The sequence below is a fragment of the Polistes dominula genome, unplaced genomic scaffold, assembly GCF_049000335.1.
Source record: "Polistes dominula isolate Pdom_NZ unplaced genomic scaffold, Pdom_raw_medaka contig_16, whole genome shotgun sequence".
NCBI classification, from domain to species: Eukaryota; Metazoa; Arthropoda; class Insecta; order Hymenoptera; family Vespidae; genus Polistes; species Polistes dominula.
The window spans coordinates 480025-507164 of NW_028301040.1; the positions used below are offsets into that span (position 1 = coordinate 480025).

At 28.3% G+C, this 27140-nt stretch overlaps 5 protein-coding genes across 18 annotated transcripts in view; 4 read left to right on the forward strand and 1 right to left on the reverse strand.

The window, feature by feature from the left end:
* The first annotated feature begins 25 nt into the window (after positions 1-25).
* On the forward strand, positions 26-3107 carry LOC107070831 (odorant receptor 10). The gene is made up of 6 exons (XM_015329362.2): positions 26-155; positions 261-386; positions 595-685; positions 778-923; positions 1073-1205; positions 1294-3107. Exons 1-6 carry the CDS (start codon positions 61-63, stop codon positions 1342-1344), a joined length of 642 nt encoding a protein of 213 aa, XP_015184848.2. The 5' UTR covers positions 26-60; the 3' UTR covers positions 1345-3107.
* Positions 2415-8337, forward strand: LOC107070820 (uncharacterized). Of its 4 annotated transcripts, none has more exons than XM_015329343.2 (4): positions 2415-3152; positions 3361-3554; positions 4254-4305; positions 4804-8337. In XM_015329343.2, the coding sequence occupies exons 2-4, from the start codon at positions 3421-3423 to the stop codon at positions 6181-6183; spliced, it is 1566 nt and encodes a 521-aa protein (XP_015184829.2). In that variant the 5' UTR covers positions 2415-3152; positions 3361-3420; the 3' UTR covers positions 6184-8337. The 4 variants fall into 4 exon arrangements, with proteins under 4 accessions (XP_015184829.2, XP_089030940.1, XP_089030939.1 ...); XM_089174814.1 differs by having other exon boundaries at positions 2416-3152; positions 3361-3424; XM_089174813.1 differs by having other exon boundaries at positions 2416-3424.
* Positions 8338-11136: 2799 nt separating this feature from the next.
* On the forward strand, positions 11137-13929 carry LOC107070830 (uncharacterized). The gene is given in 6 exon segments (XM_015329361.2): positions 11137-11496; positions 11684-12024; positions 12027-12224; positions 12379-12704; positions 12793-13101; positions 13190-13929. Coding segments are annotated over 6 exon segments (1809 nt in total). The 5' UTR covers positions 11137-11323; the 3' UTR covers positions 13652-13929.
* Positions 13930-14087: 158 nt separating this feature from the next.
* Positions 14088-24636, forward strand: LOC107070818 (leucine-rich repeats and immunoglobulin-like domains protein 3). Its single transcript, XM_015329340.2, has 13 exons — positions 14088-14837; positions 16107-16250; positions 16329-16466; positions 16574-16744; positions 16840-17127; positions 17231-17374; positions 17490-17728; positions 17807-17953; positions 18040-18354; positions 18441-18722; positions 18843-19118; positions 19196-19486; positions 19592-24636. The coding sequence occupies exons 1-13, from the start codon at positions 14578-14580 to the stop codon at positions 19714-19716; spliced, it is 2820 nt and encodes a 939-aa protein (XP_015184826.1). The 5' UTR covers positions 14088-14577; the 3' UTR covers positions 19717-24636.
* Positions 24596-27140, reverse strand: part of LOC107070777 (trehalase) — a 39075-nt gene continuing 36530 nt past the window's right edge. For all 11 annotated transcript variants that reach the window (XM_015329285.2, XM_015329283.2, XM_089174854.1 and 8 more), the window contains one exon: positions 24596-26995. In XM_015329285.2, coding sequence (XP_015184771.1) covers positions 26854-26995 — 142 coding nt within the window. In that variant the 3' untranslated portion in view covers positions 24596-26853. The remainder of the gene's footprint in view (positions 26996-27140) is intronic.

Consider the following 27140-nt stretch of genomic DNA (forward strand, 5'->3'; position numbering starts at 1 on the left):
GTTGAATTATTTTTCATTGATAAAAATGAATATTTCTTTTTGGTATTCTTTATTATTTTTATGACTGGCTTTGTAACTGGATATGCTACAATAACTTCATTGAATATACTTTTTTTGGGGGTACAACACGGTTGTGCATTATTTAAATACGTTGGGTAAAGATTCATTATAGAATTATTCAAGAATTTAATCTTTGTATTAATAAAAATTGTTCTCGATTATTCTTGAACATTGTATTTTTGTTTTCTTTTTTTTTTTAGATATAAATTAGAACATTTGATCGATGAAAATGAATTTCATCAGGAGGAGATACCAATATCTAAAATTTATGAGAAAATACGTCAGAGGATAATTATTAGTATTAAACTACATAAAAGAACTCTTGAGTTAGTATATGTATCATACATAAGTATATTTACATAGATAAAAATACAACATTAAAAGTAATTTAAATTATCTTTAGAATACTTCATATATATTTGAAAGAAAATTTGAAATATAAAATAATCTCAAAATTGAACTAACAAGATCCTTTAATAATATTGTTTTTCAATGATATCCAAAATAATATTAAATTCTAATTTCTTCTTAAAGGTATATGGACTTTATGAATTCGATTTGTGCATACTTTTTCCTCATAGCATTAATGTTCGAAGTTTTAATCATTGGTATGGACTTTTTTAAAGTGAGTAATTATTGTTCTCTTTATAAGTATTATTAATTATTAAAATATATAATTATTAACGATGTTTTCAAAATGATACATTTCAATCCTAGTTGCAATCCACAGCAGATATTTTTCAATCTAAGAGAAATCTCCTTTTGTTGATTTTTTATATTCCTGGTTCTCTTTTGGTGATTTATTTAACCTGTAGAATGGGACAAGATGTTTTGGATAGCAGCGAGAACGTGCTCGAAAAAGCGTAAATTTATTTTTTCTTCTTGCAGTTCTGTTTCATATATATATATGAAATATAATAATAATATATTAATTTAAATATACGCATTTATTATAATTTTGATTTCTGACATAATAAAAAAAAATTAAACAATATCATAACTTTTTTTATAGACGTATGGTACCGTGGTATTTGTTACCGCCAAAAATGCAAAAAGCAGCCATATTGATAATGATAAGAAGCAAGAAACCATGTTACTTAACTATCGGAAAAATATTCGTCTCGTCTCATCTATTTTTCACTTCTGTAAGATAAATAATATATATCAAACTTTGATAAAAATTATATCGAAAGATATTAATGCTAAAAAAAATGTTCTTTTTCATATTTAAAGATAGTAAGAACGGCGATGTCCTACGCAACCATGGCTCATTCATTACGATAATTGATCTTGATCAATGAATTATTACGAATCTAAAATAAAAACTAATAATTGCATACTAATTAATTGCACTTTTACAAAAAAAAAAAAACAAGAAAAAAACAAAGTAAAATAATGACAACACTAATCTAATAAAATCTTAAGAAGATTAATCACGAAATAATTTGTAATTGCATTTTATGAAAAATTAAAAATCGATATAAATAATGTTGACTTCATAAAATGGCGGCAAATTTGAAAATACTCGATAAAATTATATTTTTTAAATCATAACATATTCGTTATTTATAACTATAATTAAATAAAAAAAAAAACATATTAATATTAAAGACCAAAAATATATTGCACTTTATTATTGCAATTTATAACCAAAGGAATATTATTCTATAATCCATGTTCTTTTTCTAAACACACATAGTCATATTATGTTAAATAATATAAACCATGATTGCATAATAATACGCATATAAGTATATATTTTGGTATAGTAATCTCTTCCCGTTTCAAATTAACCAACTACGCAGTATCCATCTTAATATCTCAATATATAAATAAAATCTCCAATATGAGTCGTAATGCAATTGCAACACATATTAACTTATTCGTAAATCCATGAATTATTCTACATGATTATAAACAAAAGTATGCAAAAATTACTGCTATCACAGATACAGCAAATATGCATAAATAAATAAATAAATATATATATGTATATGTATATATATATATAAGTGCATACGTGCACTTCAGAAGCCTCTTGCATTTCCATGAACTAGTTAAAATAAAGATGTGAATACTCAATGTACATAGAAACACACAAATATGAAAAAAATGTGCATTCTTTTCCTTCTTTTAATTATTATCAACTTTTTTAAGGTATAATTTAGAAGTATGAAAATTTATTAGGACAAAATATGAATTTTGAAACCTATAAAAGATATAATAAAATTAAATTATAATTTTAAATATTTTTAAATAAAATATAGTCATTCTTAAAGATACGCCTTAAGGGAGAACGTTTCTTGCATCGCGTGCTTCTCTAATGTTTGACATTGGAATTTACCAACGCGAAGGGAAGGTGCAGTACCGGTTGCACGCGTGTGGCTTTACTCCAAGTGCTGTGACAGTTTTGTTCGATTTTTTTTTCTCTAGAAAGTTACGTAAAAGTTTTTATCATTAATTAAGTGTTTATATGTTATAGAAAATATTCATAAAGAAAGAATAGAAAATAATTTGTATATTTTCATTAATTGTTGAAACAAGACGAGACGAGACGAAACGACACGAGACGAGACGAGACGAGACGACGCAACACGAAACGAGACGAGACAACGCGACACGAAACGAGACGAGACGACGCGACACGACACGACACGATTCGACTCGACTCGTGAACTCTCGTAAAGAATAAAAAGCATAAAAACATTGTGCATTTTTACAAGATTTAAAGTAATCGGTTAACATTATACAATATCGCACGTGTACAAGAAGAAATCTCCATTTCTTTTTCATAAATTATTCTTCAATATATTTTAATCTCTTGAATTATTTCGTCGCGTGGTTAGGGAGAGTTTCGCGCGTAACCTTCGTTACGAACGCACTTGGAAAGAAAGAAAAAGAGATAGAAGAAGAAAAGGAAAAAGGGAGAAAGAGATAGCACACACACACAGACACACACACACATATACATATCCATATGTAGTGTAAAGAAAAGAGACAAAAAGTGTGGGACCAACTTGAGTTTATTCGATTACGAGAGAAAGAGAGTGAGAGAGAAGGAGAAAAAAAAGAAAGAGACAGAAGATCGAAAGGTACGGAGTTTCAATATCAATTTGATCTTTAACAATAAATTACAAGAAGACGTGTGTATGTGCATAAATAAGAAAAAATTCTAAACGCGGCTAAGATATTATAGACAAATAAAAAAGGAAAATTAAAAAGAGAAAAAGAAAAAAAAGGCGAAAAAAACAAATAAGAATATAGATCAAATAAAAGGGTCTGAAATAGATATCTTTGTAGGACGACTAATTAGGGATACGCAGAGAGTTATAGAGGATATAAAAACATTAACCATAAGCCATGGGTAAGACGCCAAAGAAGGCGGCCCCTGGGGGCGATGAGAGGAATTCTTGCGTTCGGAGAATCAAGCCAACGACCGCGTCGTCTAAAACCTCCGAATCTGAGAAACAACGCGAGTCGGACTATTCGAACAGGTTTGTAAAATTAATCAAATGCAACAAAGTGAGTTTACACTTGGAGTTTACATTCTTATTATTATCTTTCTTAGCTCATTCAATTTGTTTATCAATTGACACCAATTGAGAAGACCGACTCTACACTTACATTAGTAATTGTCTTTAGTTTTTGTCTATGTAATATAATCTGACAATGTTTATACTTTAATAGTATTTTTCCAAACAATTTGGATATTACTGTTAAAACTTGTCAATGCATACATAGTTTGATCGATATGAATTTTTTTTGAATTAAATATCATGTAAATATGCATTTTCGTATTAACATTTATACTGAGTACGAGCTTTTCATATTTTAATGATAATCTTTGCTTAAAGATAATATCGGAGTTGTGTGATTGGTAGAAAATTATGGAAATTGAATTAAATCAACAAATTGCATGTAATTATTATAAATTAACTCCGATTATTGATATCTTCCGATTAGTCTTTAGATGGTGGTACATATCTTTCGGTTTGCTTTTGATAACTTTATATGACATTATAATTATGATACTTATAAGCAATTTAATTTAATTTCTATAAGGATATTTGTAAATATGTTTCCCTCTCATCACCTCCAGCATTTGTTTGAAAATGTATGGTGTATAAAGGTATTCAATGTATGATATATCTATTAACATTCAATTTTATAAGATTTCAATTACATTTTTACAGACCAAGGCTGAGTAATATTCAGAAAAAAGTTCTTCCCAGTTCTACGAAAAAAGTAAGTAAATTGTAAATACAATTTTACTTTGTTGAATATTATACGTTGTTGTTGTTGAGCTTTATCAAATTCAGTTAATTTTAATTGTTTCCTTTGATGGGGGAACCTTGATTGTTATTTTCAACCGCATCTTATGATAACATTTTAAAATGAAAAAATTGTGATATTTTTAAAGATAAAAAACAAATTAATTGTTATACTTAAATATACAGGGTGTCCTGTAACTGGTGGTACAAGCAAACAGGGGTACCCTAACAGTACAAGTATGAGAATTTAATATTCTGAGAGTACTGAGAATACTGTACTTTGTAACAGGGCAAAAAGGTTTGCTTACTTGACAAATTTTCAGACTTATTTTTCTTAAAACACTTAGTTTTTTGTTTTATGTAGAATCAGTCCCTGTTCGCTTGTACCACTATTTATATAACACTCTATATGTATCTGTAATTTAAAGAAATATATAATAATAATAATAATAATAATATATTTGTATTTCAGAATAAACTTCATAACACAGCAAATAGCTTAAATCAACAATTGGTAAAGAATTTATCTAAGGATACAGTTAAAGAAGGTTCGGTGCAAAATATGCTTCAACATTTGCGACAAGTAAAGCAACAAAAGATGCAATCTAAGTTAGAGGAAGCAGAATCGACAAGTAGTAGTATATCTATAGAGATTGATAATAAGGAGGAAACCGTGAATGATGTAGATAACAAGAAAGAAGAAACTACAACCAAAGACAGTAATGCTAATCATACAACAGAGGAACAAGATTCTACAACTAATACAAATATCGAGAAAAAGACTGCCGAGAGTATAGATGAAGATACAACAACAACAACAACAACAACAACAACAACAACGTCTACGAACAATGAAACCATTCAATCGCAGGATAAAGAAAACGAAAAGAAAGATCATTTGGAAGAGAATAATAAACAATGTGACGAACAAGAGCAAGATGAGATGCAATTACATTTACGAGTGGATGATAGTCCTGCAAAATCACCTGATACTACATCGACTATTAGTATAGTGAACGATGAAAATGAATTGGATGAATTACCTCAAATACAGGTAGTAAGTGACGAAGTTAAAGAAAAGAAAAGTTCTCAAACTGAATCGGAAGCAGGAACAGAAAGTTGTTCCGTGGATATAGTAGAATCTGTAACATCTGAATTATCTGAGGCATCTGAACCACCGAGTCAGCAGGATACTCAGAAAGAGAGAGAAAACTTAGATTTAAATGCAAAGAACGAAATGTTAGGTATTAATTATGATGCATCGGTGACATTGAAAGACGTACAAATTAAATTAAACGATTGTCTTAAAGAAAAATTAAAACACGTTGAAGTATGCGAAAGTGATGATAACAATATATCCAATTTATCTGCAAGCAATACTTTTGGTAAAACTTTGCGAAATATTTCTGGAAGAACTGCGATTGATAGATTTCGGCATTCGTCATCATATGATTTTTGGGTTTCACCAAATAATAGTCAATCAACAAATATATCGATGTCACAGTCACCACGAAGAGACACGACAAATACCAAAATTTTACGTTACAGTACAGGATTGTCAGACGTAATGTCGAGTAATGGTAGTTTTGTAGAAAGAAAACGTAAATTAGCAGATTCTCCAGAATCAACAGCTACTTTAAAGAAACAAAAAACGGAACAAAGTAGTTTATTGAATACATCAATGGATATTATTAGGGGGTTACGTAAACCAATACAAATTTCGACACCAAATATAAGTTACAAGGAACAATCTGATAAATTAAATATTAGTGAAATAAATGATGGTAATGATAAGTTTTTATCAATGCATACTACTGAAGATGGTACAAAGAAGTGGTGTGTCATTATGTAAAATAATGGAAAAAAAAGAAAAGAGAAAAGAGAAAAGAAAAAAAAAACAAAAAGAAAACATAAGAGAAAAAAGAAACTAAATTATTATCCATAAGTATTTTTCTATTCTTCGCGTAAAAAATATTATATAGGAGAAGTAATAATCGTCATTTGTAAAAGTAATATACATATATAACATTTGTAATAATGTTTAAATAGTTTGTCAATTCTTCTTTTTCTTTTTTTTTTTTTCTACTTGTAATTTATACATGTAAAAATATACATGTATACACACATTTTCGTTTGTATATCTCTCTTGATAAAGACATTGCATAGTAGGATTTACTTCTCCTATAAAATCTTTTATATATATATATATATATTTAAGAGTTTATGCCTTCTTGCATAAGAATATACAAAAAAGAAAAAAAAAGAAAAAAAAACAAAAAAAAAAAGAAGAACAAAATAATAAACATATTACACAGAGAAGAAACGTTGAACAGAAATTGTTCGTATTGATATGATGGTCTGATTCTCAATCATACGTTTATACGATTAAAAAAAGAAGATATTTTAGATTATATTATTAAATAATAATAATAATAATAATAATAGTTGCGAAGAAAGAAAACTGTTATATCGTAGAAATAGAGAAATGAAATTAAAAACCTTTTTTTAGAATCATTAGAACGAATTTAATAAAAAAAAAAATCAAATGCATTGCTAGATTTTGTTTGAATAAATATATTTATGTTATTATAAAAAAGAAAGAGAAAGAGAGAGAGAGAGAGAGAGAGAAAGAGAAATATAACAAATTATACTTGTGTCATACAAGTGTCATACACGTAGATTATTTTTTTTTATAATTGCACAAACTTTGTATCTCTCAAGTGCAGTATAACATGTAAACGTTATTACTATTTTTTCAAAAAAAAAAAAAAAAAATAAACTAAGCAAATTATACTTAAACAAAAAAAAACCAACAATGTTATAATAGCTTGGTCGATTCTAATTTATTAAAAGTACGTTTTGAAATAGTCCATGATTTTAACTAATAATAGTAATAGTAATAATACTAATACTAATAATAATAATAATAATAATGAATCTATTGGACGGGCAGATCTCATAGCTTAAAAAATATAATACTTTAAGCGTAAAAGAATATATAATAGAAATTTATAAATAATAATTTAACCATTCTAATATTCAACAATACACTTCACATTAAAATTCTTTAATTAAGTTGATTATTATTATTATTTGTTAGAGATTAGTCAAAAGCTTTAATATTAGTCAAATGTTATAATGATATACATATACATATACATATACATATATATTATACTCTCTCTAATAATTTTTTATAGTCATAAAAATGAAAAGACAAAAAAGAAAATCCATCCTTCAAAATACATGACACAGAGCCCGTATAATAAATTTCTCATTAAAAAAAAATATATATATATATAAACAAAAGAGATAAGAGAGAGAGATAGAAGGCTTAGTAATGATTTCAATTTTTTGATCTATCAATCAGTAAAATGTATATTTAATATATTTTCATAATTGATACTTTATACGAAGGCTCAAGCATTTATAAATAATTGTACAAAAATGAATTTGAACATGAGTTTTTAATAGCGGATAGAATAAATCATTTTTTTTTATTGAGTTGCCTTATCTCGATTTGGTAACATATGACAATTCTTTTTAGATACAAAAATAATTAACAATCGGTACACACACACACACATATATATATATATATATATATAATTAGATATAAATATATAAGATACGTTTCGTAGTCGACGATTCGTATCTTTGAGTAAATAAAAACAAATGTTTTTTTTTCACAAGATATACAAATTAAATATAGTTTTACTATAATGCAAATTATATTATAAAGGTACAAAAAGAAATATTGTACATTTCATATGAACACTTAAAGTGTATAAGAGAGAAGTATAGGAAACGAAAATAGCTGTCTGCATTAATTAGAAAAAAAAAATGAAGAAAAAAAAAAAGAAAATGGAAAAACAAAATTTCAATCGAGTCTTTTTAATCAACTTTTTTTTAATCGTTCGTTTAACATTTTATTTTCACATATTTATTTTATTATTATAAAAAAAGAAGTTGTGGATACTAAAAGAAAAAAAAAAAAAAAAGAAAACGAAGAAAAAAAAACCCCATATATTATTTAACTTTTACTTCTGCGACTATATTATAATAACGTGTTATAATTTATGTTGTTTTTTTTCCTCGTCTTTGTTTTTTCTTTTTCCTCATCCTCGGAATTATTCCGTTCATTCGAAAATGCGTGACAATGGATTGTTCGATTGTAATATGTTCTTTTTTTTTTGTAAATCTTTGCTTAAATCATTATTGAACGTAAAAAATTTGTGTGCGATTGATGAATGAATATTGTAAACAAAAAGAAAAATTAACAAAAAGAAGGAACACAAATTTGTATCGATATTTGAAAAATATCGATTATCAGTAAAATCGAATTATCAAAATAAATCGATCAATGTACTTTTATATTTGTTGATGATTACAAATATATGATCGTCAAAATGAATATACAAATGTATATATAAGAAAAAAGAAAAAAAAACAACAAATGAGTTTTAATAAATTTCTTAAACTGTGAACAAATCTAATTGTTAGTTAAAATTACAGAAACGTAATGGATCATAATATGTAAAAGTAAATAACAAGATATTTGTACCCGTCCCCTGTCCCCCCATTGTCAATTTTAAATAATTGGACCACTTATGACAATGGTGTTAATCCATTTTTTTCAATAAAAAAAAAAAAATTGAGAAAATTTTTTATTTTTTATTTTATAATAAATCAAATCTATGTGTTTTTTCAATTTTGTCTTGTGAATTTATTCAAAATGCATTTCTTTCATGGAAAACATTTAATAAATTGATCGAAAGGTGGTAAAGGTTAATGAACGGTGTGTCAGGTGATTCAAAGGACGGAAGTAGGTAGATCTGTATCTCCTGTTATCATCATCATCATCATCATCATCATCATCATAATTATTATTATTATTAGTATTATTATTATTATTATTATTATTATGTTTCCTTTTTTTTCTGTGATCAGGTTGTTCCTCTTTAATTATTCGTCGTTTGAATAATACAAAAAGGAAAGGGATAAAAAAAAATAAATAATAAAGTAACACGGATGACTCTACTTAAAACGTATAAAACCTAGTTATCCAATTCTCAGAACTCTCTCGAAGAAGAAGGGAGATATCATAGAAACCACCAACTCGAGAAATTGACAGGTTAACATACACAGGAAGAGGAGATATTCTTCATGGTTATTAGCATATACCGAAAGAAAGTTTCCGGATTTCTTTCCTCATATGTGTATGAACGTATATATATTTATAATATATATATATAGTACTATACTATCCATCGACTTGTCTCATACCGGTATGCAGGTTAGTAGGTCACCATCACATCTCTACCAATAATGATTCCAAGTACCCACAAACTGAGATCAAACGATGACATCTCATAAAAAATGGTTAAATGTAATTTATATATATATATGTATATATGCATAACATCCTCGTCAGATTCGTTTTTGATCTTTAAATCAGATTCACAAAATCTTCATCGTCATATTCAATTTTGAATATTTCAAATTTTCAAATATTCCCGCGGAACCATTCACCTCGTATATTTCAACCAATCAGATTCATCGTTTTATTTTTCAATCATATTCCAATAAATAAAAATTATTATAATCGATATAAAAGGTGAGATAAAACAAACTAATCAAATGTAAATTAATTTATGTAAATGAAATTATGTAAAATAGTATTATGATAGAATTTATTTTCCAAAATTAGTCAAATATGATAATGCATAAATTTGAAACAATGAATAATTTATACATATACTGATTTAAACAAATGTTGAAAGATAATTTATATTATTCTGGTTATTGACTTATAAAAAATATTTACGAGTATTTATATCGTTAAGAAAAAATGTAAGATGTTCGAAGGGGCTTTTCAGTCCCTTTCCATCTCATTCTTTTTTTCTCATCCTCTTTCTTTCTTTCTTTGTCAAACATAAACATTCTGTCTCACTCTTCCTTGTTATCTTTTCCTCTCACACTCACTCTTCCTTAACATCTTTCTCTTTCACTTATCTTTTTTCTTTAACTCGTTCGTTCACGATCTTCTTCCCACCACGCGATATCATCTCACATACACCGGTCCAAACGAGGTTTCGTGCACTTTCGAACACTTGGAGATGAGAATTTTGTTATTCGGTTCTTCGTAGACACGAACGTCTGACTCGATCATTCGAGGATCATCCGTGATTGGTAAAAACGAAACGTTACTTTAAAAGCTACTTAAAAAACTTCAGCTAAATATATATACATATATATATTCGAATCGATCACATAATTTCCTGTGAATTATTTATTTAAATGTGTACATAAATTTACAACACTTTGGAGTCGTCTGAAATCACAGCGGTGTACGTTTGTGCGTGTGTGAACATTTTCATACGAAAGTGAACATTTTATCGTTAAACGAATTCTTTATTATTTATATATTCATTCATTTATATTCTTATTAAAGGATATTTTAAAGTTTAATTCTAATTTAGTAGACTTTAAGCAAATTGAAATTTTAAATAACGCTATTGTTTCGCGCGAAAAGTTTGTTAAGATCAATTCAAATTGGCAACTAAAATATCATTTCATTTTTGTCTACTTTTAATTGTAGACAATTGTTAACGTTTCTCATATATAATAAATAATAGATATCATTTATTTCAAACAATCGATTCGAAGGAAAAAGGAAAAAAGAAAGGAAGAAAGAAAAAAAAAAATACGAGGAAACTCTCGTTTGAATAATACCGAACCGCTGATTGGTCTGTTTTTTAAAAAGTGGATCGTCTGCCCTGCAGCTATAGGTCAACTTACGTATTACGATGATTGGTTCATAAAAAAAAAGTTGACGATCGTTTAACTTCATAATTTATTTTTGTCGAATGTATGTGCAAGAAAATGATTTTCAAACGAATGATTTATGTTAATAATATTGTTTACATATATTATATGAGTGATGCTTATGATTTATAAAAGCAATGATCAAAAAAATATACGAGTGAAAAATGAATAGACGAGCAAGTTTACCAGGAGGATTAAATTCTTGTGAAAGGATAAGACCAGAAAGACCAAGAAATCCGATTCAAAAGTTAATATGGAGACCAAATTCTCAAATTCAAATAGATTATGTAGGTATATTGGAAAATGAAGGAGCAAATCCACGTATGGCCTTGAGAAGGTAATCGAGTAATATAGAATTTCAAATAAAAAAGAATCTAAGGGAAGTGCATTCATTGTTATCGATAACATAAATATCTTTGTTATCGACAGAAAGCAAAAGATGTATAGATAACAATTTAAAAAACAAATTCTATATAATAACTTTTCCTTTTATTTATTTTTTTTATTTTTTTATTTTTTTTTAGATTACTTCGACTTTACGAAGGTAGACAATTTCGTGAAGCAGCAGCATTTTTGATGAAATTACCGCAGTATACTTTAAAAACAGCATTACCGGACATTCCAATAGATTTGTTGATCGAAACTTTACCGCACAGTTTAACTTTACTCGAAGCTCTTTATTGTAGACTCGTAGAATTAAATATCACTGATACGAAGATCCTAAGAATAGAACAAGTTCTATGGAGGGTGGTACAATTGTTGTCGAATAATCAGGATTATGTACGTCCAAGGATTTGGTGTAAATTGTTGGCGTCTTTAAATAGATTGTCACCTAATACGAAGAATATATTGGTGTCGAGAAAAAAGCTATTGAAAGAGCAGTCGAAGGACTTGGGAAACATGGTTTAGTACCTTCCAATTTGGAAGGTTCAGCTAATTCAAACAATTCGAATTTGGTACCACTTCCTGTTGCTCTTAGAGAGCAACTCGAGGCACGTATCGAAGCGTACAAACTTGCACTTCACAAATTAGAAAGTTTTGGAAAAAATACGGGAGTTCATAAAGGTATCAAATTATAAGTCAAATTATTAGCATTCTCTTCATGCAAATTAATAAGCGAGAGTGTTGTACGTCCGGTTCTAATATAAACAGGAAATATACGTGTATAATATATATCTATATATACATATATATATATGATTAACGTTTTATCTTCCAGTGGATCAAAGCGTCCAAGCTGCATCGCACCAGCGCCAACTTTCGCTAAAGTATAGTGAAGTTCAACAAAGATTAATAGACAACCAAAGTCTATTGAATACATTGGAGAAAGCTGGTAATCCGTACAATCTGGAAAGTTTGTTGGTAGAGTTAAAACGTCGAGTTGAACACGATAAAGAAGCTTTAAGACAATGGACGGCTTTGAGAAAATCCATTGGTTTAGCTGGAATTAAAAATCCGACATTGGCTGCTAATTTGTTACAATTTTCTAACGGTTGTTCTTTAATTTTACAACTTATCTGTGATGAGGGTTCATCAACGGAGAAGGTCGGTCTTCTATTAAACCCTCCCTTCTCAAAAAAGAAAAAAACTTTTGTAAAATAACGTTTATTGAAATAATTATCCTTGTGTTCAGATATATAATTCACCAATACATTATGAGAATGAGTATGAAGAAGAATCTTGTAGTACTGGATATCATACTGACGAAAGTCGAACACCGGAACCGGTAGTAGTAGTTGCAAACAAAAGACATGAACTTTTCAAAACGGAAGAAACCTCTCAAGTATTGATTTCCGACGATTTACCGGTTGAACGTTTATCCAAACGATATGGGATGTTGTATGCACAGGCACATTTACATACTCTTGATGCTTTAGACACTTTACGTCCCCTTGATGATGCACCTGAATTAAAAGCTAAGATACTTTATTCTGTAGTTGTGGTGAGTTATCAAGCTTATCATAATTAATAATTTAATTATGATACATATTAACAAAACGATAATAATGATTATTAATTATTATTTATAGTTATCATGGAGGTTAGCGGGAATGATTCAAACATATAGACGCATAGAAGCATTGAATATTTTAAATGGTACAACTAGCGGTGTACCGTCGGTAGCAAATATCGAGGAATGTATAATAAGACAATTAGCTACCAGTGGTGCACACAGTGGTATACAAGAAGTAGCTGAACAAGTTATCAATCAACTGGAAAGAACGCTCTACGATTTACCTTGTTTAAAAGAATGTAGGGAAATAAAAAGATATACTTCTATGTGCGCCAGCTTAGCATGGGTTTGTTTGGCCCGTGGTACGCCCCTGGTATTGGACGTGGCACAGGATATCGAATTTCGAAGGGAAGTTCATTCAAGGCATCATAGTTCCCCGAATCCAAATGGAACGAGAATAAAATCGGTATTATGGCCAGGTTTACGAGAAGGTTATCAAGGTTCTTGTCTTCACAGAGCTGTTGTTATAACCGTATAACAATATATGGTTAATTAACAATAAAACGGGGAATTTTTAAAAGGGAACTTTTGTTATTAACGTTACATACGAAATAACACATATTACATACACATACAATGCGATATGGATTAGATATTGAAAAAACCCATATCAAGTTTTTCGTACCTTAATAATAATTAAGATCAAACATTATACTAATTTCTTATACATTAAGAAACTTGACGAGTAAGTTTCCATCAAAGGAAACACACAAATAAATATATATTACATATTTTAACAATAAAAATATACAAATAACAAATTTTGTAATATGTTCTTCATTCAAAGTAAAATGAATTGTCGCGCCAATATGCGATATCTATCGATTAATCGATAGTTACGAAATCCTGTGATCTTATTGGCTGAGTAATTTTGTTCAAATTCCGTCGCGATCTATTGACGCGTCATCTGAGTGGCGATACTCGAAACTAAAACAAGTTCGATGGGACTGAAATGTGCGTGGAACCAAAAAAAGGGATAAAAAAAGAAGCATTCTCTTGGCGTCTCCGCCTCTTCCTAACGAACACGATAATTTTTCATCTAAATTATCTGGCAACGTTGGATCGTATTTGTCTATCTCGTATATTCCTCTTTCTCTCTTTCATATACACATAATCGTCATCTTCTTCGTCGCGTATTCGTCGTGCGTGTCGTGTAGGCGTCATCATGATGCATGAATCCGAGTGTCGACGAAGTTTGTTTTGAATCGATTGAACCGTGGATATTAAACTTTATCGTTATTATGGTAATTCCCGTGGTAAGGAGTGCCGTTGAGATTTACTTATCGTTATGGCGGTAATCTCTGATACTCCATTGAAATATTTGATTGAAAAATAATAAAGAAAATAATAATAATAAAGAAAAAAAGGATAGAGTGTTGTGAAATTGATACGATTCGAAAAATAATGTCGGAGATCGAAAAGATTGTTCTCGTTGAACGTTCTCGTTTACGATCAAAAATAAATCGTACGATCAAAGTGAAATTCTTATTCTTATGGATTCTATTAACGTTAAACTTGGTGTTGGCCGATGATCGGTCGATCATATTAAATGAGGAAAGTAATAAGTGTCCCGTTGGATGTGGTTGCATTGGAAACGTTGTTATATGTAATAATTTGCAATTAATCGAAGCACCCAGCGGTTTACCACCATGGACAGAAAATTTGTGAGTAAACAAATAATCCTTCTTTTTATTTTCTTCCTTCGTTTGTTCTTCAATTTGTTGATTGCCTTTTATTTCCTTTTTTTTTACTCATTGTTGTTGTTTTATATACTCTCCCCCTTGATTAACAATTTTCTTCATATTTCCAATGTTTACGCGTGCATGTATCTATATATATCGAGTTTCTTCCGATATCGATATCACTATCACAGTGTTATCAATATGACGTTTAGATTTTTGATTGTTTTTGATACTTAAATGCCTATTTGAAAATAGAAACAGTTATTTTCTAATAATTTGTTTATAATAATATGTTTAGATATTTTCTATGTATATCTAAATTGAACTTTGAGATTAGAATTATATATTTAACTTTATAATTAGAGTTTAAAAATATTATGTAACATTATAAATTAAATGGTTAAAAATATTACAGGTTATCCTGTAATTGATGGTACAAGCGAAAAGGAGATGATTTTACATGAAAAACTCTATTGAAATTGTACAATCTCATTTGTTCATATAATGTTTTCATTTTTGAGAAAAGTTAATTTGAAAATTTGTAGAGTATGTTGTCATTTTAGTTGGATGGATTTTGCTATCTTATTTTTTGTTTTTTGTTTTGTTATTTCAGAGAACAATTTTATATTTATTAATATGTTTAAAAACATTGTCAATAAGATGATATCTCTAGGGTTCCTCCACTGATTCAAGTCAAGTCCATGTGAACTCGACAAATGTTCCAACTTATTTTTCTCAAAAACAAAGCCTTACATGAACAAGTTTGATTGTACATGTTAGTTTTTCATATAGAATTACCAAAATGAGCTTGAACCACTAGTTACAGGATACCACCGTGTATAGTTGAGACTATTGCAAAGGTACGTTTAGTGCCATTTGTATTCCTGTTAGCTAGTTTGATCTCACTGTTACCATATAAAGTCTTATGCTTGAAGGCTAACCAGTTTTAGCAGCTTCTAATGGTCGGCGTTTAAGGATATCAACCCTTCTTCTCAGAAAAGAAAGGCTTAACATAGATATATAGGCATGCTCCTAGGTTTCTTAAGTTAGTTTTTATTTCATTGCAATGTTCTTTAAATGGTATTGCTTTTCTTTCTTTTCAGAAGTTTAAATGACAATAAATATAAACTCAAAGAACTAAGTCTAATTTATCAAATGATACAATACCAATACTAATGTATTATTATGCATGTTTATGTATGTATGATTATTCATTCATGATAACTGGTTAATAAGAACATTATTTTTCAGGGATCTAAGTGCTAATAAATTGGGAAATAATTTTACTATCGGTTTATCGGATGCAACCAAATTAATAGGACTTAAAGCGAATAAGAATCAATTGACACAAATACCTGATCTTTCATTCGTTAACAATTTAACGCATCTCAGTTTGTATGTATTGTTATGTTTTTATACAATGATAATGATGTTTCTTCTATGATTTTTGTTCAATTTATTATTTCATTTCAGATCGCACAATGAAATAACTACTATTAATGGAAGTGCCTTAGCTGTTTTATCAGAACTTCAAACTTTGGATTTGAGTTTAAATAAAATAACATTTTTACGACGTGGTTCGTTTCTTGCACCAAATAAAATCGTCCATTTGTACGTGTCTATACATTTTATTATGAAATTGAAAAAAAAAGTGTTAAATATTATCGTTATAATTTTACGTTATAAAACATGAAATTTGACTTTTTTTTTCTTTCCAGAAATTTAAATACGAATCAAATATACATCATAGAAAATGGTAGTTTGGATAATTTAACTTCGTTAGAGGAACTCCGTTTAAATAGAAATAATCTTGTGCAATTGATGGACACATCATCTGTTCAAAGTCTTTCTACAGCACTTTTCAGTAATCTTGGAAAATTAAGAATATTGTAAGTTCTTTGTATCTTCTATCTGAATTCATTTATATCGTTATAATATATATTTGTTGATGTTGTATAAATTAAATATCAAATTTATTTTATAGAGAATTGAATAGAAATGAAATACAAAAAATGCAAGTATTAAGTCTTAAGGGTTTAACAAATTTAGAAGAATTACGTTTGAAAAGAAACAAAATAAGCACGTTGAGTGATGGCGCATTTTGGCCACTTAAAAATCTTATCCTTCTTCAACTTGATTTCAACTTGTTGACCACTGTAAAGAAAGGTGGTTTGTTTGGATTAGAAAATTTGAGAAAATTAACTTTATCTCATAATCACATTACAAAGATTGAATCGCAAGCTTGGGACAATTGTGGAGAAATTACTGAATTGTTAGTCTAATTATATTTCTGTGTATATATTATTACTATTATTATTTTTATAAATGATAATTACATTAAAGTAAGTAACTTAATTCTATTTTTTTTCTTTTAGGGATTTGTCATACAATATGTTAACTTCTATAGAACGAGACACGTTTGATCATTTGGATAAATTAGAAAAGCTCAAAATGGATCACAATCAAATTATACATATATCGGATGGAACATTTAACTCTACTCCAAAGCTACAAGTTTTGTATGCAATGAATTATTTCAAAATGTTTAACATTTTGCACTATAACTAAATGTTAACTATTTATTATGTATTTATAAATGTTTTCTTACTATTCAATTTATTTTTCAATTTACAGGGATCTTAATTCTAACAAAATATCTTACATGGTAGAAGATTTTAATGGAGCTTTTAGTCCACTAAATAATTTATGGAAATTAGGACTGGCTCATAATAAAATCAAATCTGTTAATAGAAATGCTTTCATCGGTTTAATTCGTGTTACTGAACTTGACTTGAGTGGCAATAATATAACTAGTATTCAAGAAAATGCATTTATTACGATGCCAGATTTAAAAAAATTAAAATTAAATTCACGTAAGGACAATTTTCAAATATCATTTAAACATTATATTTTTATATTCAATTTAAAAACATAATGAATTAATTTTGCAGGATCATTGGTCTGTGATTGTGGATTACATTGGTTTAGTACATGGGTAAGATCACATAGATTCGAAGATACGGAAGCTCATTGTGGCTATCCACATTGGTTGCAAGATAAACCATTAGCTCAATTACATCATACAAATTTCACATGTGGTTAGTAATAGTTTCACAATATAGTTCAAAATTATTATATAATTTTAATTTTATTTCTATTCATAATCAAAATAATTTCTCTCCAGATGAATACCCAAAGCCAAGAATAATAGAAGAACCTTCAGATCAAAAACGTGTTAAAGGTGACAACGTGACTATGATATGTCGTGCAACAAGTACAGCTGATGCACCAATCAAATTCACTTGGAAACGCGATAACGTGGAACTAGATAATCCTAATTTACAAACAGACATTCGCACGTTGGAAGGTGGTGTAACTAATGCATCATCTGTTTTGCAATTAATTAATGTAACTCATGCTAATGCTGGAAAGTATCAATGTATGGTCTCTAATACTTACGGAACAACATATTCTTCTAAGGCCAAATTAAGTGTTCTAAGTACGTTGAAACATATAGCGATGTTAATTATTAAATGAACAAAAATCGTTAAACTCTAATGTGCCAATAATATGTCACATTTACAGTATATCCATCATTTTCTAAAATACCTCGTGACATTCGAGTAACTGCTGGAAGTACGGCACGTCTCGAATGTTCAGCAGAGGGCCAACCATCTCCTCAGATAGCATGGCAAAAAGATGGTGGAAATGATTTTCCAGCAGCAAGAGAAAGGAGAATGCATATGATGCCTACGGACGATGTACTTTTTATTGTAGATGTAAAAATGGCCGATACAGGAGTTTATTCCTGTACTGCTCAAAATTTAGCTGGACTTATCGTGGCCAATGCGACTCTTACTATATTGGGTGAGTTTCATCATTGATCTATTTAATTAAAATAGCTATATATTTCATCACAGCGCGCGCGCGCACACACACATACACACACACACACTCGTTTCAAACGTATCAATGATCTATTTATAGAGGTACCGTCATTTGTAAAGCCAATGGAGAATAAAGAAATAATGATAGGTGGTTCTATTGTATTGGAATGTATGGCAAGTGGTTCACCACGTCCCAAATTAATGTGGCGTAAAAATGGTAGTCCATTGCAAATAACTGAACGTCACTTTTTTACGGCGGAAAATCAATTATTAATAATAGTTAATACTATGAGTAACGATGCAGGAAGTTACGAATGTGAAATGAGTAATTCGTTAGGAAGCGTTGTTGGTGCATCTCATCTTACAGTAAATCCAGGTAAATATAATCAAATCAAATCAAATCAAATCAAATCAAATAGAAAATAATATCTTTTATTTTTCTTTTTTTATCAGCTCCAACGACAATCGTAAACGAAGATAATATATTGGGATTAATAATAATCACAGTTGTATGCTGTGCTGTTGGTACATCGGTAGTTTGGGTGGTAATAATTTATCAGACGAGAAAACGTTTAAACAATACACGCAATACTAACACGCACCAATCGCCAACAACGGTAATATCAACGGCGCCAGAAAATCAAACTCATATGTATTTGGATACGAGTTCACAGCATAGTAAAGATAGTGGTACTGGTGATAGCACTAATCCTAGCAACGATCAGTTACAATTTTGTTTACCCGGTTAGTGAAATATTTCAATTCATTTTTAATTAAGTTAATGAATGAATGAATTAATCAATCAATCAATCGATCAAGAGAAAATAATTGTTATTTTTAATATTTTAGAAGAAATGGTAACTTGTTCGGTCAATAACGATGAAGAAACTGCAGCTGTGAACGTTGCTGATCCACTAATACGTTATACAAATCATGAACGATATATTCACTCAGATAAAGCATGTGCTGTTTAAACAAAGAATGAAGTTTCATTCTATACAGAGACAATTATAGCAAAAGGTCTGTAAATTATAAAAAGCGTTTTACACAGGTGCGTCATTGTTTGAAGACACGAGTCAGAAAAAAACAACGAACAATAATTAAAAAAAAAAAAATGATGATGGCAAAAAAAAACCTGTGAAAAATGGCAGCAGAAGGTGGTGAAACTTGTCTATATGCAAAAGAAAAAAGTATTTTTAATACTTACGACTTATACTCTTCTCTTGTATAATGCTATTTGGTGTGTTGTGTCATCTTAGATAGAACGCGTCAATGTATTGATAAGTATAATTATGAATTTATGAAAAAAAAGATCAAAATTATTCGCATTATGGATAATACATTATATTTATGTGGGACGAGCGTCTCCATGCCAAACTTATTGGGTATTCGTGAGAAGGATTGGTCGGTGGGCCGGCCCTGGATAGCTCAATTGATTAAAAAGAACAGCAGTCGCCCGGAAAGCGAAAGGATCCATGGTTCGAATCCCGGTGTCCAGTCAGTCAGTCCTCCAGCGTTCCAATTTTTTTCCACGAATTCCACATTTATAATAATGTCATTATCAATGCGATTATAAGAATATGCAAGTAAATTAACAGCAATGAAGAGACGACATCATATTGTAAATATTTAACTTTTAAGAGAATTCGTATTCTGCTGTTTGTTACTTGCATGAGAGATTATGGTTACATATAAAAAAAAACACACACACATATAATTTGTATTATGACTTGATTAAGAGAAAGAAGAATCATAAATTCTTTGAAAGTCATCTATTATAACGTATATATATATATTAGGTCAATCTTTGTGATAGATATTTATTATAGATTTATACAAATTAGAAAAGATACAACAATATTTATGATACTCGAAAGGTGTGTAATATTTTATCATGAGGATAATATAGATGAGAAATCGAGTATCATCTCAATCTCATCATTTGTGTACGATTGTACTGATATACATATATATCATCTTCGTGAATTGTCTTCCCTTTTCATTTTTTTTTACACTGTGGTGATCATCATCGTAATGATTAACACTAGATTTACGAATTGAGCCAATTTGACTCATTGAACATATTTGATTATTTTATATATTTATAATATTTAAATAATAGTTTTTTTAAAAACTTATATTGGTTTTTAGTTATACGTAATGAAATATGCGTAAATATTAATACCATTCATTCCTTTACTCAACCCTTCATTCAAACTTTAATGTTATTAAATCATTAAAAAATAATGAACAAAACATCCGTAAATCTAGTGTTAATAAGTAACACACACAAAAAGTTGATTTCTATTTAATAATTTAATCTAAAATGCGTTGCTTATTATTGAACGTTATTATTCGTATATATAAGTATTGTATGTATGTATGTATGTATGTTGTGTACAGTAGATGTTATGTATATATACGTTTAAAAAAAAAAAGGTTTTTTTAAATGTCATACTTATTTAATTGAAGAAGAAGAAGAAGAAGAAGAAGAAAAAGTATTACTATAAGTCGAGACATAAGTTAAAGTTATATTAATTTTGAAAATGACACTGTATATTAATATCACTCTATATATGTAGACTTAAACAACTTGTATTATTTTATTGAAATTTATAATATCAATTTGATATGATACGTTTTCAAAGTATTATTCATAAAAAGAAGAGGAAAAGAAAGAAACGAAAAAAAAAAAAAAAAAAACAAACAAACCAATTGTGGTAACGAAAAGATAATCGGTGACGAATGAATGAATTTAAAATGTTATTGTAAATTCATATGTGCTTTATTGTCAAATGATTTCATATATGTATTTATATTTTTTGTTTTTAATAATTTGCCATACTATTCCGCTCGTATGTACGTATGTATGTATGTATGTAGGTATGTCAACCCAATATGTTAGAAAAATTAGAAACTTTGAAATTAGTGTTTAAAAGCCTGATCTATCAGCGGTTTGAGAATTGTCTTCGTATGCAATTGAAAATGAGAACAAAGGATTCGACGTAAAGAAAATTGTGATGAGTGTGTTGATAATGAAATAATTTTCTTTGTTTTTTTTTGTTAACAATTAATACGTACTGTCACATTCTTCTTTACTTCTAATTTAACAAATATATTTCCCAAGCTAATAAACGCACATTTAAATAAAAATCAAAATCAAAAATCATCGCGTTAATTTATATGAACGACTATAACAAAGAAGAAGAGCTTAAATATTATTATTATTATTATTATTATTAACAATTGTCTTCTAATCGAATGCTTCGTATATTACTAAAATCAAAATTGTTAAATTTGCTATGAAAATTGAAGATTTATATTTTTCTAATCGTTTCATCATCTGAAAAAGTATTTTCGTTCGATTTATTATACTTACATATAAACGCACACACCAAACATATATATATATATATATTTGCAAAAAAAAAAAAAAAAAAAAAAAGTAAAATCAAAAGTTCGATCAATCGACATTCAAACGATACATACAATTATCTTTTTGTTTTCTCTTTTTAACAACGATAAGTATTACACCATTGTATTGCCACAAATTGATGCCCTAATCGACATGTTCGAATCACATATACCAGGGGGGTCGGCAACTTGTGGCTCGCGAGCCACATCTATTTGATTCAGTATTCCTCTCTTTCTCTATCTATCTATCTATCTATTTATCTATCTATCTATTTTTTCCCTTGTTGTTACGTAATAGTACTGCGAATAAATATATTAATAGTTCTTAAGGATCAATAAAACACCATCTTGTTTTTTTTTGTTGTTATCCAATATACAACTTAATATATTTAAATACACTTACCTTCTTCTTTCTCTTTTTTTTGTTTGTTTTATGTTCCTAATGCAAAAATATGGAATGAGGGTATTTATTTTTTTTGAAGAAAATACAAATAAATATAATTTTCAGCTAATTGTTAATATTTTATTTACATAAAGGCAGCACCATGGCCAATTTGTTTAATTGAGAATCAACGATTCTCAAAAAGATAAGCCAAATCTTTAATCACGATCGATAATAAGATTTAATTGTAATAGTAATATTCAATAATAATTATAATAATTATAATAATAATAAGAATAATATTAATAATAACAAAAAGAAGAAAAAACGAAGCTTCGTCGTCAACTATTAAATTTCTTTTGTTTTTTGTTTTCTAACTTTGCTCTATAATAATTTGTCGTCAAACGAACGTCTTCTTGAATTTCTTTCTTTTTGTTACATTTTCCTACTATTTTTCTATTTTGGTACGTTAGCCATTGAAAAGAAAGAAATGCCATTTTCCTTTCTCAGCTAACGACATTATTTTTAATTCTTTTTTTTTTTTTTCTTTTTTCTCAGAATATCTGAATAATGGATGAGAAACACGCACGCTTTATAAAAATATTCGTAAAAATACAACATTCTCGTGTAATAATTTATCTAAGAGCATTTTTTTTTTTTTTTACGTATACATACACAGGACTAATGTTTGTTTAAAAAGAAGAAGAAAAGAAAAAAAAAGCCCGCGAAAAAATCGCAATCGTGAGTGAGTAGTAGCCCGCCGATTGGCCGATTATTCGTAATTTTTAAACACTTTCTTTTATTTATTTATTTTTTTTTTTTTTATCCACATCGATAATGTAGATTTACATTATTCGGTCGATTTTTATTTTTAACATTAGATATACACCAGACGACCAGTCGTCGTCATTTTGACTGAGTTTTGACGCCATTTTAATTCCAAATTTCTATCTTCATTTGAGTTCTGTAAATAATTAAGCGTTTTATTATTTAAAAATGTCTATAAATATTCATTTATCTATTAAAATTATTATTGTTAAACAATTATTGTTATTTTTTAAGAGTAAATAAAGACTGGAAGCTTGAAAAAGTATTTTTTTGTATACACCAGTCCACTTTGACTAGTGTGGTAGAAAATGGTGGTATATATCTAGTGTTAACGATAAAATAAATTCATTCGAATTTGAATTTTAATAATGTAAAGAAAGACAAAGAAGAAGAAAAAAAAGACACAGTAGATAAAAATCTTAACGATAATTTACATTTGAACGAATAATGAAAAAAACAATGTCGTAAATTGTTCGAATTTAAATTGTTATTCGCATTATTTCATCGCAGTATTTATTAAAATATGATTTCATTTCACTAATCAATAGATCAATGTTTACTTTTTGAACAGTGATGGAAATAGTGTACAAAAAAAAAAATAACAGATAATAAGCAAGTTCTTAAATAAATCAATCGGTTAATTATTTAATACAATTTTTTGCAATCAAACATTCATACATACATACATACAAATATATATATATATATATACAAAATAAATCTAATTTTGAAAGCGTCATTTTTAAGAATAAATTCGTGATTATTTACAATAATCTGACTTTTTAATCAAAGTCAAAAAAGATTGCGCAAATTTATATTAGATTATTTTTCATTTTAATATTGGCATCTCTAGCACTTGAATACGCTATCTGGTGACAAAATTGAAAATTAGAATAGATAGGTTGAATTGTTAAGCCACGTCTCTGTCAGAAATCCCAATACATCGAATTGTTTTACCTTATCAATGAAAAACAAAATAAAATATAAAAAAAAAATTAGTTTCGTGTATTATTAAAATACATAGAAACAACTTTGTTAGACCGTTGAAAAATACTATTTCCATCACTGTCTCTTTTTTAAATTAATTATCACTGAAGTATACAATTTTCAAGTAAATATAAAAACATAAACACGCGCTAAAGCAGCAAAATTTTGGTTCGTACGATATTAATTGTTTGTCGATTAAAAATATATCATATTTATTATAATATTATGTATATTTATCTATCTTGTTTTTTTTTTTTTTTTTTTTTTTTTTTTTTTATACATATCGCACGTCTAATAAAAAAATACAAATAAAATAAAGCGTAAATCCTGCTTCTGCCATGATGGGCGAAATGTGATTGTTGTTCGTATTTTGTGCAACAATTTGACACGCTGAGATATGTGCTAAACAATATAATAATAATAATAATAATAATAATAGTAGTAGTAATGATAATAATAATAAGAATAATAATAATAATATTAATGATAATAATAATAATAATAATAATATTAAAACCAGATTGTTGTTCCTTGGGATGGACGAGCGATAAATTATGTGAAATGAAGTCAATAAATGTACAAACGCGTTTCATCTAAATATTTTATCCATTTCATGTAAATACAACACGTGTAACATGCACGCTCCTCCTCACACATATACATTCATGCATCATACTTTTAAGAATTGAAAATATTTCATTTTCATTCGTATCTTCTTTTTAAATCATCCCCTTATTTACAATCCGATTCTCGTAATTCATCATCATCGTTTGTAAGAATATTATATCAAAAAGAAAAACAAACAAAAAAATTGAATTCAATGATAGAAACGCGTTTGCGTGAATAATAAATAATATAAATTCGTAGAATGTCGTTTGTTGCACGCGTGTGTGCAAGTTCATGCAACTTTTTGAGTTTCAAGAGAAAGTCAAAGCAAAGAAGAAACAAAAAATACTAATTCTAATGAAAATCATGTAAAATTCAAAAGGTTGAACAACATTTTGTTTTACATTAACCCCTTAAACCCTTTGAGTGCTATGAACGCATATATGCGTTTGTTACAAATTATTAGCGTGATTGTTCGACATATATATCGTGTTTGTTAATATTAATGTTTATATTAATTGATGAAATTATATTTACAGAAAGAAAAACTTTAATTATTAGAATTGAATTAATAATAAATTATTTCGTTTGTATAAAATATTTTGAATAAAAAAGTATTCAGAAACTCAAAGGGTTGCAACATTGATGAAAATTTTGTCGACTTTTGTTTAGCGTATTCTTTCTTTTTCTCGAAAAAATGAAAAATATACTGTATAAGTTGTTTTATTATTATACATATGTATGCATCCACTCGCACACTTACTTTACAACAATCGTCTTTTGGTATTATTATTTGTTGTTCGCAAATCTTTCGTATTGCGAAAGATGCGGAAATGACGACATCTTGAACGAAAAGCTTTTATATTTAGGAACAAGGTAGTACGCGTATTTCATTTCGCATACTTCTCTCTCCTTTCTTATAACCCACACACACACACACATACATACATACATATACAAGTAGACGACATACCAACTTTCTTCCATTTTAGTTCTTCAATTTGTATTTTTTCCTTTCAAATTCCTCTTCCATTCATTCAATTATATATTTTTTTCATTCGACACATCTTCCATTTTGTTCTCCATCTTGATTTGCCTCCATCTTGAAATGTTCCGTAAAAATGGCGGATGATAAATAATAGGATAAGAACCGAAAGACTTTGACGATTGATGATTATAATAATGATGAATAATGATGACGATGATGATGATGATGATGATGATTGACGAATGAAAGACTCCGAGACCTTTTTATACGTGTCTTCAAAGACCGCCAGCGGCCATTTTATAAAAATTGAATTTTTGTTCAATTATTATTAGTCAATGGGAAGACACGTTGGACGGTATCGAAGATCCATCACATCTGAACTTTTGTTTACTTATATGTTTCTCTTTTTCTTCCTTCGTCCTGTAATGTGATCCATAATTTTTTGTTGTTTTGTTTTTGTTTGTTTGTTTGTTTGTTTCCTTTTTTGTTGTTGTTTTCGATTGTTAAAATGTAACCAACCCCCAAGCACCTTTTCACGCGCCACAAATTACTTTCAAAAATCTTTCTATCTTCGTTCAAACACATTCAAAAGTATTGTTTAAAATCGCATCCCTGAGAGACCACCATTTATTTCTACACAATTTGTTTTTATTTCTCTTCTTCTTCTTCTTCTTCTTCTTTCACTGTATTTTTAATCTTTATTCGCATTAAAAAGCGTTCCTTCTTTTTTTGTTTTTTGTTTTTTCATTTTTAATCTCGTTTAAATGTTGGTTGTGTATCATGAGTAATATACCTAAAAGTATATATACATATATATATATATATATATATATAGAATTCTTTTTCTAATAATTTTTTTTTTATAGATGAGTAAAGCCAACCGAACTTCAAATTCGATCAGATTCGTCAATCATTATTCATATCTTTCAATTCCGTATATGCAATTCTTTTACGATAAACGTTGCTTTCGGTAGGCCCATATTTTCTTCTTGCACCCATAGTTGACGGCCCTGGCACGGTATACTGTCTACGCTTGTACATCACCATTCTAGAAAAAAATAAGAAGAACAACAAACAAAACAAATTTCGATTAGTACAATTAACGATTATTATTATTATTATTATTATTGCCTAATATATTAACGAAAGAGAGAGAGAGAGAAAATTGATCATCGAAAATATTTGAAACAGAT

Bases quoted from the DNA above. Each gene is read 5' to 3' on its own strand.
- LOC107070831 (XM_015329362.2), top strand. From the start codon at position 61: ATGACTGGCTTTGTAACTGGATATGCTACAATAACTTCATTGAATATA. The intron at 156-260 runs GTAAAGATTCAT...TTTTTTTTTTAG, and splicing joins GCATTATTTAAATACGTTGG to ATATAAATTAGAACATTTGA. The intron at 686-777 runs GTGAGTAATTAT...TTTCAATCCTAG, and splicing joins TTGGTATGGACTTTTTTAAA to TTGCAATCCACAGCAGATAT.
- LOC107070818 (XM_015329340.2), top strand. From the start codon at position 14,578: ATGTCGGAGATCGAAAAGATTGTTCTCGTTGAACGTTCTCGTTTACGA. The intron at 17,729-17,806 runs GTAAGGACAATT...TTAATTTTGCAG, and splicing joins AAAATTAAAATTAAATTCAC to GATCATTGGTCTGTGATTGT. The intron at 18,355-18,440 runs GTACGTTGAAAC...TCACATTTACAG, and splicing joins GGCCAAATTAAGTGTTCTAA to TATATCCATCATTTTCTAAA.
- LOC107070820 (XM_015329343.2), top strand. From the start codon at position 3,421: ATGGGTAAGACGCCAAAGAAGGCGGCCCCTGGGGGCGATGAGAGGAAT. The intron at 3,555-4,253 runs GTTTGTAAAATT...ACATTTTTACAG, and splicing joins GAGTCGGACTATTCGAACAG to ACCAAGGCTGAGTAATATTC. The intron at 4,306-4,803 runs GTAAGTAAATTG...TTTGTATTTCAG, and splicing joins TTCCCAGTTCTACGAAAAAA to AATAAACTTCATAACACAGC.